The sequence below is a fragment of the Charadrius vociferus genome, unplaced genomic scaffold (assembly GCF_000708025.1).
Source record: "Charadrius vociferus isolate BGI_N301 unplaced genomic scaffold, ASM70802v2 scaffold262, whole genome shotgun sequence".
In the NCBI taxonomy this organism is placed as follows: domain Eukaryota; kingdom Metazoa; phylum Chordata; class Aves; order Charadriiformes; family Charadriidae; genus Charadrius; species Charadrius vociferus.
Genome location: NW_009647218.1, coordinates 1,684,096 through 1,699,325, shown reverse-complemented (window position 1 = coordinate 1,699,325; position 15,230 = coordinate 1,684,096). Strand labels below are relative to the sequence as shown.

The window sequence follows — 15,230 nt, the reverse complement described above, 5'->3', positions numbered from 1 at the left end:
CTTCCAAATCCTGAAACACAATTAGAAACCTTCCCTGGCTTAATATCTTCTTTACTTAAGCACCTAAACTTTTAATTGCGCTTTGCTGATACGGTTTAAAGATATATGGAAATTCTGCCAGATGTCCACGGCTAGTGGTTCTGCTGAGAAACAATTCAATCTCAGGGATTTGAGCCTGGCTAATTACCCTCCTCCCTCTTGCACACCTACTGATACAATTACATATTTAACTACACCAGACTAGATCTTATGCACTGCCAAACAAAACAGCATGAAGCTCTGAAATAAGATTTCATCTTTCTCTTTTCCTTTATGCAGCCTGACTTCAGTACGAATAAGCTTGCAGATGAGCTGAAAAGTATTTCTTTTCTAAAGTACATGCCTTTTTTCTACTGTCCAGTGAGCAGAAAATGGAATAAATTATATATACATTATAGCAAGACACATGAGGACTAGGTGGGATTTTTGTTGTTTCTTGCAGTTATTATCTGGGAACCTTTAGATGAATATGCAATCAGAATAGAAATCTTCACCAGGAGAACAAAATTAGGATACATTGTGCTATAAGCAGAGCAGTCAAGTTTTAGTGCATTTTCAATCCAGTTATTAACATCTGAATAAGGGCTTTCAGAAGCAACTAACAGAATGATGCTTTCTGCAGTGTAACTTTTGGTGGAAAACACATTGTTTTTTAAGAAACTGCTGAATTCCCTGCCCAGACCATTCTTTCTAATTCCCACTAAAAAGCTCTAGCCAATGCCTGCATCCAAATATACCGGCAGCAAAGTAATTTTCTTTAGGACAGTTTAAGGTAGGCACTTTAAGCACTCATATACCTTATACATTATTTAAATACACCCTAAAACCCAAATATTTCATAATCACCAACAAGAATTTGGTAGAAAGCACCCTGAAATCATCTGTTATTTCCTATGTGTGTAAGATATTAATAACAGTAACTGACAGTTAATGACAACATAATAATTTAAGTGTGTTGACAACTATCGAACTGAACGCACTTCAGAGAAATGTAAATGCCAGAGGAGAGCAGCTACAGCTCCATGACTAATGTGTGCCCTGGATTCTGACCACCAGCTTTGCTATTTCAGTTTTGTGACCTAAATCTCCCTCCCCTACCAGAAAGAAACAAGCAACCCAAACAAGAAATGTCTTACTTGTTCTGCCTTCTCCAGTGGTTTTCTATCCGCCTGCAAAAACTGGCAGTTTTCTCTCGCCAGCTTCTGGACCAGCTCAATCCGTCCGATGTCATCTCTTCCCTGGAGCTTGCACAGAACCCCTGCCTTAAGGGTGGGAGAAAGAGCAAACAGATACTTAAATCCGCAATCCCAGGACATGACACCGCCACAAATTTCAACCTTAAAAGAAATGCATCTGTTTTCTCATATTTGCAGTACTTCAGTGCCGCTGCCTGAACACAAACGAGTCGCTGCTTCCTGGGAAAAAAATGGAGAGGAGCTGAGGCACATCTGAATCTCCAAATGTATCTACTTTGGAGGAACGAAGGCAGGGCTAACTAAATCAACCGCTCCTCTGAGTGCAACTATCAGATACGCTGTGTTTTATTTGTTCCTGTCAGCCTGTTTCCTGTTACATAAGAGAACAAGAGCAAGAGGTTAAAAACTCATGGGAAAGTTAGCCAGGAACAGCCCTGGAAAAAGAATGAAGCGCAACACAAGGCACTCCTAAAAATAACAGGCTACAACTCCCTCTGCTCCCTCGGCATTTTTCACGTATGCAAGCCTCAAGAGTTAAAAGGCAGTTGCGCCCCATTTATTTATCCTGTAAATAACAAATTTATATCTCCCGATTTTGTTTAGGGAAGAAAATAAGATTTGCTTTAAAAACAATGTTAGAACTATTTTTTTGGCTAAGGTTCTGCCAGTTGTTCAAGCTATGCCGATAGTGTTTCCTCAAAACATTCAGCACTGGTTGTTTTATACAAATGCCACATTTATATAAAGACAGATTCATGCTTGCACACAGGCACACCAGACGCATCACAAAGTTAGCTGATGACGGCTAAATTGCTCCTTGCAAAGTCAGTGGCTAATATCACTGTCCATGACTTGGTCAGGGACAGAGCCTCTGCGTAACCGAGACCTGCCTCAACGATACCACACGTTTATTAGCCCAGATGTTTCCTGATGGGAACAGCACATCCCATGGGAGGGCCAGGCATGTGGCATGCCTGTGGTATTGCTATAGGACTTTAAAAGCAATCTGCAAATAAACCTTTTTCCCCACTTCCTCCACCCTTTTCTTTCTACTAATCTTCCTGAGTTTAATTGAGTCAGTATCTGCTCCAAAATTCACAAAACCTCTTGTGAGTCAGGATGAAAAGCCAGGGATGCCCTGACCACTAACCCATAGTAAAATGCTGGCTCTAACCCTTTGGCCTTGAGAAACTCCTGCCCACGACAGCTGAAGATGTAAAAAGCACTTGCCCAAACCATCCTACAGTCTGCTGGTTTCTCCAAGGAAGAAGGAAATGTGGGTTAAGGTTTCTTCAGCTGAGGAGGAAAATAAATCCACTTTCTGAATAAGTGCTTTAATGCTGATGGAAAAAAATAGGTCCAACAACCACATCCTTACATCATTCTTACTGAATTATTTGAAAGAAATTTTTATATCCCTACATTCCTCCAGCCTGGATGAAGGCATCTCCTCACAGGCCTGCATCAAGCACTTGTGTTCTGGAGAAAGGAAGAATTTTAGATACAGCCTGTGCTTTGCATGTCCTGCGCTTAGACCCCAGCCTCCTGAGGAACCCAGCTTTCCCAGAGAAGGAACCTCCGCACTGGTTTCAAGGTCAGTAATCCACCAAGAAAATAAGAAACTGCAGCACCTCATCTGAAGGTCCTTACATTTTCTATGAGATTAGCTCCTTATCTTCTAAATCCAGGACATGGATTTATAAACCAGTTCTGACACACCATTATCACCTGCAGATCAGGAGCGAGACTGATTTTATCAAATGTGGAAGAATATACTGAACCAGTTGTCCAGACTCATTTAATCAATAGAGAAAAAGAGATACTTGAGACAATTTTTTTTTACTTGACAGTAGACATTTAAAAATGGTCAGATGAGTTGTTTCCTAAAATTCTCCCTTTTTTCCAGTAATTTCCACAGGGAACCTAGGCAATCATCACAGATTTGGCTGAGGTCTGACATCTGCACTTCACAACACTGTGATGGCTTGGGGACATCAACTAGAGCCAAACCTGCTTATTTCATGGCTTCAGGATGCTTCTGGCAGAGAGTATAACATCTGTGCACTGTAATCCCCCCAGGCTTGTAGGCTAAGGACAACTCAAAGTGTTATAGCCTATTATAGCTTTGATACTATAAAGATTTACAGTCTCCCTGGATCTGGGATCTTAGTACTGTGGAGCCACTTTTCACACCTTCAAGTTGCACCCAGACAAGTCAGACCATGACCTACGAGTGGCATAGACGGTTATGCGTCCCTGTTTTTCAAACATCAGATGGACATCAACAGAAATGCAGTGTTCACTCTGCTGAACAAATACTTATTGATCCTCAGCGTACAAAGTAAAGCCCAATGCTTAAAACCACTTACGTTAAGATGAGGAAGGGGGACTTCAGCTTTGGGGTAACAGCTGGCTTCAGTATGTTCAAGTGGAAGAGACATCCCAGAGAAAGACAACTTTTTGAACACATGGGCCTTGCTCTCTTTCACCCGTTGCCCTCTGTCTGCGTTCAGACAGAGCGCATTATTGCTTTCTGCACGGATGAGCACCCCAGGGAAGAAGTAAGTCCAGATACAAGCGCATTAGCCCTGCCACGAATGTGGTCTGTATTCAAATTGGCAGTTTCATTAAAGAATCGTATTGTCCTGTTTCAAATAACCACCAAGACAAAAATCTTACTTTTTAACATGTTCCCTTTCTCCCCAACTCTTCTTTAACTTAAAGAATTGCAGAGAACGTGAAAAAAGTATTTATTTTATTGGGTTTACAGAGGATAAAATGTCAACTAAAAAATTTATGGGAGGGCTAAGTTATTATTAAGTTAATTGTACATGCTTGGCTCTGGGAGTAAAGAATGCACTTGAAATACAAAAGGCTAAACATGCTTTTTCGTAATTAAGAAGAAAAAATATGAATCACTCACCTTTAATTCTGATTTCCTCAATTATGCTGACTTTCCACTATAAATCTTTCTGCTAAATACTTACCAGAAAGCATCCAGGTCAACTAATTAATTAATTGATGACTGCTTCTAAAAGCTGGTTGGGAAGATGTTGCTAGAGCTTCATATTACTGGTCATTTTCACTTGTCAATATAAATTTAATTTGCAAGCAATACCTTTGAAGCCGTTAGACAAAAGGGTAAAGGCAAGTCGTCCTACTTGCAAAGTGCAATTTTGATTTGTATTTTGTGCAGGCACACACCCTCCAAAATCCTGCGTGCCCAAATGTTTGTGCTTAGTCCTCTAATTCATGTACACCAACAGAGATACAAGTACTAACTTATGTGAAGGTGAAAATCACCAAGTTGCATATTTTAACTGGCTTTAATTTAATGAATGATAAAAGAACGTAGGAGCTTTATGGTAAAGCTTTACTACCATTCACGGCCCAAAATTACTATAATTAAAGGTGTTTATGCAATATTTGAAATGAAATAAAAAAGTTTAATGGGAAGGAAAGTAAATTAGTCACTACTGAGGCTGGAAAAGCAAAGACGCTGACAACACATTTTCTGTTTCAGCACACCCATTGGAAAATACTCCCTCTGCAAAGGCCATAAATGAATATGCTAGCAGTGACACGGTGGTGAATTAAGACATCCCTAGGCAGACAGGATGGGATTTTTTTATTCACTTTATTTACACCGATTACAGCATGCCCACTTTTAAAAATCCCTGTACTGAATTTTATGCCCACTTCTACCAGTTTTGTCAACTAAATCCAATATAAGTCAGGCCTCTGGCCCGCAGAGCGGTGTTTAGAGCAGGCACCACACCCTTCAACTCTGCTAACAGAAGAGGTTTGTGGTGGTTTGGTTTTTTCCTACTGCACCTCTGTCTCCTTCTGTGTCTGGTGAAGACAACATAATTATTACAGGCTTCATCTTTGAGCAACCTGAAAACTTCAAACCATATGCCACTGCCTCAAAAGATTATTTGCTTTGCTCCAGTCACATGCACAGCCTCACTAAAGGCAAAAAAAAAAAAAAATCCTTCACACCCTTAAATCAAACTGTATTTGGTGTTTATAGGATGGTGTCTTTATGGCACTGACAAACAATTTGGAGCAACAGCTGCTTTGATAACCCTCCTGATCTCCTCCCAGTTGGGCACTTGAACGCTTTTCTTAACTGCTCACTTAATATTTGTTTGATCTTAAATGTGTTTCAAATTCTTTAAAATTTTAGAAGCTGATTTCCAGCCAAATAAAAGCTGAGCAAATCAATATCCCAATAATAAATTCTTACCGGTGTTTATAATCTGTCCGTGTAATCTTACTAGCTGTAAGATGTAATCTTAGGAGCTTTGAGCATGCATGTCATCGTCTTTCTTTTTACATCTCTGACATAAATGTGAACAAACATTTTCAAAAAATAACAACTACAACAATCAAGTAGAACTGAGCATATATGAAACCTGAAAAAGAAAACAGAAAGCCAGATTTCTTGTGCAGTGGGGGCCGTATTTCCCCCTGGGTCTTTTCTATAGCTCTGTAATGCACAGCTGAGCTCTAGAAGACTGATCCTCAACTCCACACTGATGTGAATTATGAATCAAAGTCCGGTAACAGAATTTTCACACATTAGGGCTCCTACTACACTTTGGGGTTTTTTAAATAGATTTGAAACTGTATGCAATTAAGAAAAGAGCAGGCCATTTCCAAACATCTTGCTTGAGCATGACTCTGAAGAGTATGCTAGAAAAGCCCAGTTACAGACTGACGGAGTAGGTGTATCTGCATCGTCCCCAAATCTGCCTGCACTCTCCAGGTGTCTGCCATGGCCCAGGTCTGCTACAGCCTCTCCTGGGCTCACTGTGGTCCAGACAGCCCCCACTTTTAGAAAGATACAGGTACTGCTGACTTGGCTACATGGCTTGTCCCCCTTCAGCTCGACTTGCTCTGAGACATCAGTGCAAACCCTGCCTTGCTCACACACAGCTTTTTAGAGGGCAAGGTGTTAGGAGATCAATCAGAGACATGAACTGCGAGTTGCATATATAGGAAGGAGAAAAGGTGGCAACTGGTGGGGAACGTAAGATTTGCAAGGGGAATATAAAAAAAGAACAGTCAAGACTGGGAGAAAGCAATTTTAAATTAAAAGCAATAATCAGTACCAATACAATGAGCAATATAGTTACACTTGCACAGTTTGAATGCATGAACTGAATGATTGAATGAACTGGAGATTAATCAAAAAAGATTCACAGCATTAAAAAGGGTAAGCAATTCCACAATAAAATATTCTAAAAGGCAGTTAAGTTTCTTCTGAGCAATACGTAGAAGTATGCTTTGGTTGTAAATAAGGGCATTTAGGGAAGGAAAGAAAAAGCTTGTTGCTTACACTCGAGTGACTAATAACTATCCTCATTTCATTGCATGTCTGCTTACAGTGATTAAAATTCAATCAAAATGCCACATGCCCTTGCCTCCTAAAACACATCTCATTTTATTTTCACATCTGGTATATGCTATGTGTATTATCTGAAAAGAGCAGAGAGATAGTTGAAGAATGCTGTCCGATTGCTACATCATGGGATTAATTCCCAGAGTAATCATCAATCTTATTCTAAATAGTTACATAAGACAAGATCCAGCAGACTTTCTCCTTCCTACGGGCTCCCTGTGCAGAACATCAAGGAAAATCCATTTCCCAGAGCTATTGAAAGCAGATCCTTCAACTTGTAGATCTGAAAAAGTTCCCAAGACACCATTAATCTTACACATTTACCTGAGCAGCAGAGGTATCCTTGAGCTCTTCTAGTCCTCTTATTTCTTGACTGCTGTTTTCTTCATTTTGATGAATTGCTAAAATAAGAAAGAGGGAATATATTGGAAGCAGGCATGTTTAAATCACAAGAAGCAGCAAAGCAGCATAGCCCTGGTTAGATCAAATAGGATGACCATTCAAGAAACTAGAAAGCTAAACGTGGAACGAGGTTAACTCCTTGAGTGGTTTTGGACAAATCCTGTAAGGTAAACCTTAATGGGTTTGGACAAATCCTAAATAAGGTATACCTTATTTTTCCCAGGCATTAAAAAGCAGTACTAAATAGTTATATTACTGCTACTGTTAGTCCTGATAAAATGGTGACATTTAAGGAAATTCCACTTTTCCATACATTATAACAAGACCTGGTGACTCATAAAGAACAAAAAAATTAGACCTCCCTTTACTTTCATTATATTGCAGAAGGTCAATTCAGACTAAACAAAATAAGCAGATTTATCCCTCACCTCAGACTTGGAAAATTCTTTTTAAGCAAAGTGATCTCAATCTTAACAAACACCACCACTATCCATGAAAGTCATCTTCAGAAATAAAGGGTAGCAGAAGACGTTCCGTTGAAAGTTATTTGCTGCTGCCACGATAAGAGAAACCAGTAGCTTAGCTCAATTAACATTGCTTAACACCAGCAATTTTTGCCAGACTTTAAAGAAAAAAGTTTTTGGATCAAACTTGTAATCTCCAGAAGGTTCAAAACCTCATTTTTTATCAGTTTACCTAGCTAAAGAAACAAGGACCACTTTTGAAGGCACACATCAGACTTCTGTATTGCAAACAGCTACACCTATAGGTAGTTTTACTATCTTTAGCCCAAGATACCCTTCCCATCAACACACCCACCTGCTGTATTTTGGTGGGACACTAAGCCCTCTGACATTCTGAAACGTGACACATGGCAGGTTAGGAGGGTCAAACCCAGTGAAACACATGCAAAGTGACTTTACTTTATACTGTACTCATTTACTTACAAGGACCATACTCAAATATCATTGACCTTGTGTACACATTGAATGATTTGCCAGTGTAGCCATAGCAGTTGTGACAACAAAAGCGTCCTTGAAGCGGTAGAGTTGGCAAATCCATTTCCTGAATAACGCCAGGCTCATGGCTGTGATGGATGGGCAGGAGGGTTCCGCTTGTGTGCTTCCTCCTGTCCACCTCCTCTCTCCTTCAGCCTGGGTACCTCAGCTGGTCATCAGGCTGCATCCAAACAGCCACAGCACGGCGTTTTCAGACAAGGATCACCAGTCCTGTTTTGCCTTAAAACTATGCCTGTGAGCTGAGGCAACCCAGGATTTGATTGATGAAAAAATCAGCTGTTGAGGGAGCAGAAGAAGGGCTGATAGGTAGCAGTACTACCGTCACCAGCCACCCTCACCTGGACTCTTCTCAACCCTCAGCACGAATCTTTAGTCATACAGCCAGGTTACCATGGCTGAGTTAATACACATAATTTGAGCCATGAGGTCTAGCTTGGTGTGTCTATGTGCGTGGGTGCTCTGGGTCTGCTGCAGACAAAAAGCAGCCTAACCTTTAGGCAGCATCCAGCAGCTTAAAAGAAAAGTAACTTTAGACGGTTCTTCACCTCTAAAATAAAGAATATAGCCTTATTTTCTTTTTACTGCAGGATTTCTGCTGATATTGCTATGCCATATAGGGTATAATTCTTCTTTCTTCCCCCACAGTTATGCTATCCAGAAAAAGAAGGAAAAAATAGGTAATAAAAATGTAATAATAAAAGGGGGGGGAAAAAAGTAATTTTTTCAATACAGTTTATTCCACCCAGGGATCTTTTTTAATCCATTATCAAAGGAAAACAGAGGTCTGGCATAAATCTTCACTAGTGGGTTTGCTGGCATCACTTTACCAGCCAACCTTTGAAATTCAAGGTGAATGCTGAAAACACAGGGTCAGTCTAAGCCATAACAGAGAGCGTGTATAACGGGGGTTATATCCCAGCAGCACTTAAAGCTTGGCAAAACCAAAATGTGCTTGGGACGTTGTGGCATATTTCTGCCCCAGGTTGGAAAAGTAACAACCCAATGAAGCAGTCACCAACTTGATTGCCCAATAGCCCCACGTGGCCCCTGCTTTCCTAGGGCAGGTCAGGGCTTCCCAAGGCAACCTGCTCCATCCAGCCAGGCTGGGGGTTCTCTGCACCCCTTTCCCTTGTAACCCACCTCCCAGCCTTCCTTCCCAAGAGCTGCATCCTCCTCTTGCACCCCCCAGCACGTGCATGACTCTCACTGCTGCCGAGGGAGACACAGAGCATTCAGGACACTCATTGGCCAAACGCTAGTCAGAACAACCGGCATGAGACGGGAACGTTGCAATGCCAGAAGGCATTAACGAATGGTAAAAAATGATCATTTAAGCAATGGTGAATTGCTTAAGTCTGTGGCTGCGTTAGCAGAAACACAACATTTCCCCAACTCTCCTTTCAATTTTCTGATTTCTCCTAAAATCAATTTGCTGTAGCCACTGATGGGCAAAATATCCCCACAGACGCTGGCTATTAATCACGGTATTTAAAGGAGTGGCACCTTGCTAGTAACAAGACCACGGGTCCAGGTTTAAGTGATTTACATTGATCCAGCCAGCTTTTCCGACAAGCCTGAGCAGATGGGCGCTCCGCAAACAGCTGCGCCAGGGGAAAAGGTTAGTGGCTGCCAACCGTCTTCTTGTCACCGGCCTCTGTTACAAGTGTCCCCTTCCCTGCCCAGTGCCAGGGCAAACACCCCAGAGCATCTTCAACCAAAGCAAACAGGCGGACCCTTCAAGGAGCAGCACGCTGTTGCTAACCTGGCTGGGATGGCAGATTAGTGGCCGGGGAGCTAGTGACAAGCAGCAAACACCCACAGCTGAGGGCAGTAATATCTTTTACCTGGCACAAAAGGAAAGAGAAAGAGGGTAGGTGTCCACAACCCCAATGGATACAGGCATCCTCGGGTTTTGAACAGTTTTGGCATGAGCAACTTTAAAGATGATGAGAAAATTACCTCGGTTTAGATGTACCCTAAACCCTTTGGCCTTGAGAAAAAAAAAAAGAAAGAAAGAAAGAAAGAAGCAAAGAAAGAAAGAAGCTGTTTTTATCAGCAGTTTCACAGCTCAACTCTAAAAAAGCTAAAAAAGTTCATAATCCAAACCCAGCTCTCCTTGGCTTCAATGTTGTTTAGACTGTGTAAGGAATGTAGAAAAGAACCAGTAAATATTTTCTTAAAGGAAAAGAAAAAAATCCCAGACCTCACACTGACGTTCTCGCAACCCTCTTGGGAGAGAGGGAACAGTAGGCCTCTATTTCATGAAATTTCCATCACAAACTTGATTTTTGTGTCTTCTCTGCCTCTTATCCAAACCCATAAGAACCAGCCACAATTGAAGCATTTAACTACACACAGGAAGCAATACTCAAAGAATCACACCATCTCATACATTTTTTTCCATCACAAGAACGTAGTCCCTTGAAGGCTGAAGTGGCCACACGGACTAATAAGAACCCTTAAGTATATTTTCTTGGTTTCTGTATGAAAAGGTTGCTATGTGTTTTGTCTATAAAATACAGAAAAAACACAAATTTCTTAAAATATTCCAGTGTTTTCAGAAATTTATGTTTCTGGGGATCATGACCCACAGTTAAGAAACCAATTGCTGTATTTTTATACACACTGTGCCTCCTAACCCTGTAACAACTCACAGACACCCCTTGAATTGGGCAACGTGCTGCCCTCGTGGGCTCTTGTGAATGCAATACAAGTTCTGTCATAAAATATAAGAATTCAAGGATAATTTCCCACTTACTGTCAGTTGGCCATTTATTTTTTTAAAAAAAGGCTTGACATTGCAAATTCAACCATAGGAAAAGTAAGCGGAAGGTTAGGGTGGGATGGGAAAGTATTTGCCAGGCAAGTGTTGATTCTGGGACAGTTCCCTAAAACTGTAGCATGTACATACAAAAAAGTTGTGAACTTTGGAGCTGGGCCAAACCCGTCCTTCTCTGCCAGCATAAACCCAGCTTTGCTCCCTGATACAAATACCCCAGCACGACTTACAAAGCAGCAACACCAGGGAAAGGCAAACATGGCTTACCCTGATCTATATGTATCTATTTAATGTTATTTTGGGGTTCAGGCTTGAGACCACAGACAGGAAAAAAAACGCAAGCAAACATAGAGTGACCAATTCCTTTTCCAACCTGCAGCATTTCTCCTTCTTTGGAGGAGAGATCATGAATGAAAGAAAAAGATGTTAAATGACTATTAGCTTGCTAATGTGCAGTTCAGATGTGTCCATTTGCAGATAAGCCTAGAGAATCCAGGATGTTGATTTTTTTATGGTCACATAAGGATCACAAGGGCCATCATCTGATCCTTGTGCCCTCACAGACCAGAGCTGAGATTCTCCTAGCAGATTCTTCTATAAACTAATCTTGGAACAGAGAATTCTTGTGCGGGAGAGCCTTGTCCTTTGGTAATCCCATTTCAGCTCATTAAATCAGCAGAAAAAATAACAAAGAAATAAGAAACAAAAGTAAATCATTTTGTACTAGCTGCCTCAGCAGAATCAGCAATCACACGGGGGTGTGAAGGGGAAGGGAATGTAACCATCGCTCACACTGGAACAAAGCACGTCCTTTGGGTCACCATTACTGACCGAGAGTGCTCCTCTGCTTTTACTGCCATGCTACTAAGTTTAATATAGATTTAAGACATTGGAAGGGATTTGTCTTCCTCAGCAACACAAAGCATTACACGTATGATAATGGGCTCACCTTAGTTAGGCAGACTGGCATGCAGTGAGGGTCATGCCAACCACTTGCACCACTACGAACCTTCTCCTGCCTATGGAAGAATCCTGCCAAGGGTGCTGGAGTTACCCCCAGAGCAGTGTCTCCACCATACACTGTTCTGTATGCCCCCAAACTTGAAGCTAAATTAATTACATTTGATGAGTAAGATTTTTAAAAGTCACATAATACAAGGCACATTATTTCATTTTAATACGTTGTCTATTCAACAAAGCAGAATCTTTTACCCTATCAAAAGTAGAAAAGACAGTTAAAAAAAAAATAATCCACACATAAACCAACTCCTGGAACCCGCAGCATTGCAATCTTCCCAGAGGCTTTGCTGTATTGTGCTTTCTTCCTTTTCTATAAATGAAGTTTCTTCTTTCTACCCCTTCTGGCTGCAAAGATAACCTTCTCAAGACAAACCCAGGCACTAGCGTCATTCTGCTGCCGCAGCCAGCCAGACTGGAACAATAACACCAGGAGAGGTGTGAACTTCCTCCCTTTGGCTTAATAGGGTGTTAACTTTGAAAGCTAATTATTTAAATGCTTAAGAGAGGACTGCCATCACGGTTAACCTTTTTGCTGCTGAACAGCAAGCAGGGACATCTGTCCATGGGTAAGCAGCTCGCTCTGAGCGGCACCCACATGGCCATTCCAGGAGAGAAAGCCAGCTTAGCTCCCCATCGCTGCTGGCCGCCCCACACCTCCTCTATTTACTATTCCCTCTCTCTACTATCGTAAAGCATTTGAGCTTTGTGGACTGGCATGGGATTACTTTTAACCTGGCTCAGTTTGATGACCCGGTTAGGAACAGAGGCCGCAGGCAGCAGGCAGGGCAGGGGACAGAGCCCCCCAACAAGCCAGCATTGCCGCCAGACGACCTTGTGCCGCACATCTCCAGCTTCAATCCCTTGAGCTTGCTGTGAAGTCCAACTGCGGGACCAGGACTGCCTGTCTTTTGGGGGCACGCAGCCCGTATGCGTCGCCCTTGGCAGACACGCAGTTTACCTCTGCGGTGCCCTAGGCTGCTCCCAACTTGCCCGGCATGTTGCAAACCCTCAGGCAAACCCTTGGGAGCAGCAGGAGCGTGGGGGACCCCAGCTGCCAGGTTCACCCACAGGCTGGATGAGGAGTCCCCACAGCTGCTCCAGAAGCAGCTCTGCTTGCCATAGGAAGCTCGGTCACCCCTTAGGCTACATCCTTCATGTTTCAAGTGATGTTCCTCCTGTTTCAAATGAGGATGTTCATTTATTATTCAGTGTTGTTCTTTAACCTGCTAACATCCTAGAACATCAAAGCGCTCTGCCCTTTGTAGGATTTCAATCCTTTCAGTACTATGTGCTCAAAATACATATATGCATCTCTTCTTTCTAGCCAGTAAGCAAAGCACCTACGTGCCCTGTACAGATAGGAGACACACACCACCTTGGTAGTGGTAAAGAGCCTACTTCTCAACAGAAGAACTTTGTTTATTTGACAAGCCAACAGATTTTCACTGTCTTATCCCTGCTGGATAGTTATAGCCTGTTTTTCTGTCCCTGTCAAACCATCACTGTTGAAAAGACCTCAGGAATCTGCAAGAATATTCCCCCGGGGAAGGCTCCAGTGCTCTGAATTGCCAGCAGCCAGCATCAGTTGATTTATGCTCAGCTGCTGGGAAGCTCACAACTTCTAGCATTCTTCTTATATCCCAGATTTTTTAAGAGGCGTGTTTCTTTTCTGTTTGTTTGGTTTGTTTTTTTGTTTTTCCAAAGGAAGTTGCTAGCATGAAGCTTTTCAGAAGCAAACAGCCAAAGAGCTTTTCTTTTTTAAAAAGAAAAAAATCACATCATTCTAAGCTAATTTCGTGATTTTTGCAAACTTTATTGTTATTTTGAACAATGAAGCTTGTGGTATCCCTTGTTATTCTTTGTGGAGGGTATAGAGCGAGCTCTAGAGAGGCTGGTTACTATGGCAGCTATGAACTGTTTGACAGTGTTATAATGTTTGCTGATGCTTATTAATTTATCAGAGTGGAAAAAAATGAATAGCTCATACTGATACCACTGGGGAAACTAAAAGCCAGATCCTCTAGCTTACGTAAGGCACCAGCGCTGAACGGTGGAAAGGAGAATGAGCAGCAAGTAAATGCTTTACACATCTCAGATTCGGGGACCATTTTAAGCCAGACCAGGTCCTCCTGCATACTCCTTTATCTTCCAAGACCTGTTTCCAAATTAAAGGGGGAAAACCAGCAAGCACTGAATACCTCAGAAATCCCCAAAAGTTGCATATAAGAGACAGCGATAATCCCAGCAATAAAACCTTCCAACTGAGAATCGGTTCCTTATTTACCATGAAACTATAATCTTTTCCCAGAAATTACTGAAAAGAGAAAGCTTTTTAAGCTCATCCTTAACATGTTTCCTTTTATTAGCAATACAAAAATTGCCTTTGAGCTTTCTCATTCCTTCCCACTATTTCTGCAAATATATATGCAAATTATTGTACAGATTTCCCTTCACTGAGTACACTACATATCTCTGAAACAGTTGGCAGGCCCCTGGGGGGGTGTTGCCCAGACAGCTGTGCAATCAGCTGAGTAAATCAGCTAATTAAAGAAACAAAGAAAATGCAAAAATTATTAAAGACGGACTCCTGCTTACAGCATTGTTCAGCACCTCTTTATCTAAAAAAGCACAGCAAGCATGGGATGGAATAAAGGTGCTTGTAAATTGGGGAATGAACTATCGCACACGTGACAATGATGCCATTTTCTCTCAAACACTAATCTGGGATTCGTGATATTTATGCTTTGTAGTTTAAATCAATTTAATATAAATTACTCCAGCATTGTATTTCATTTTAAAATGACAAAAGCATGAAATGTAATGTTGGTTTCATAACTGATTTCTGTGTGTAAAAAATGGTCATTAATTTCTGCTTGACCTTAGGTGTAAGAACTAATATTGAATTTGCACAGAGGGTACTCATTATGCTGGTCTAGTTTCCACACAGAAAAATAAGTTCCCAAGGGTCCTAGTGCTACAAGCCATTTCTCAGATCTCAAATAGGAAACAGGACTCCCAAAAATGATGCCAAAACATTTCCTCTCATTGCAGAGTTTATCAAAAGGAACAGATAACAGCAAGGGTAGGAATCTGCAATCTAAACAGAGCAGAAGCCAGTGTGGTAAGAAAGGAGCCTGACAGAAGTAGATTTGGTCTTGCTGATCCACACACCATTAGGTACCATTCCCTTCCACTGCGTCTGAATGACCACAGGAAGGACAAACCTCAGTTTAAACGAGACTCGGGCCCACCTGCATTATATAGCCATTGTAAAGTAAAGAATGAGCGTACCAAGTAAAGCCACCGATATTTCCCAACTCAGTGGGATAATGGCCAGGAGCCTTTGCTGCTATTCTTTTCACATTATT

General features: G+C 41.6%; 1 protein-coding gene across 1 annotated transcript in view; it reads right to left on the bottom strand.

Moving 5' to 3' along the window:
- Nucleotides 1-749: 749 nt before the first annotated feature.
- Nucleotides 750-15,230, bottom strand: part of LOC104281557 (rap guanine nucleotide exchange factor 5-like) — a 40,743-nt gene continuing 26,262 nt past the window's right edge. The window contains exons 7-9 of the mRNA XM_009879577.1: nt 6,967-7,043; nt 1,176-1,301; nt 750-794 (exon numbers count right to left, since the gene is read on the bottom strand). Of these exons, the coding sequence (XP_009877879.1) occupies nt 750-794; nt 1,176-1,301; nt 6,967-7,043 (248 nt within the window). The remainder of the gene's footprint in view (nt 795-1,175; nt 1,302-6,966; nt 7,044-15,230) is intronic.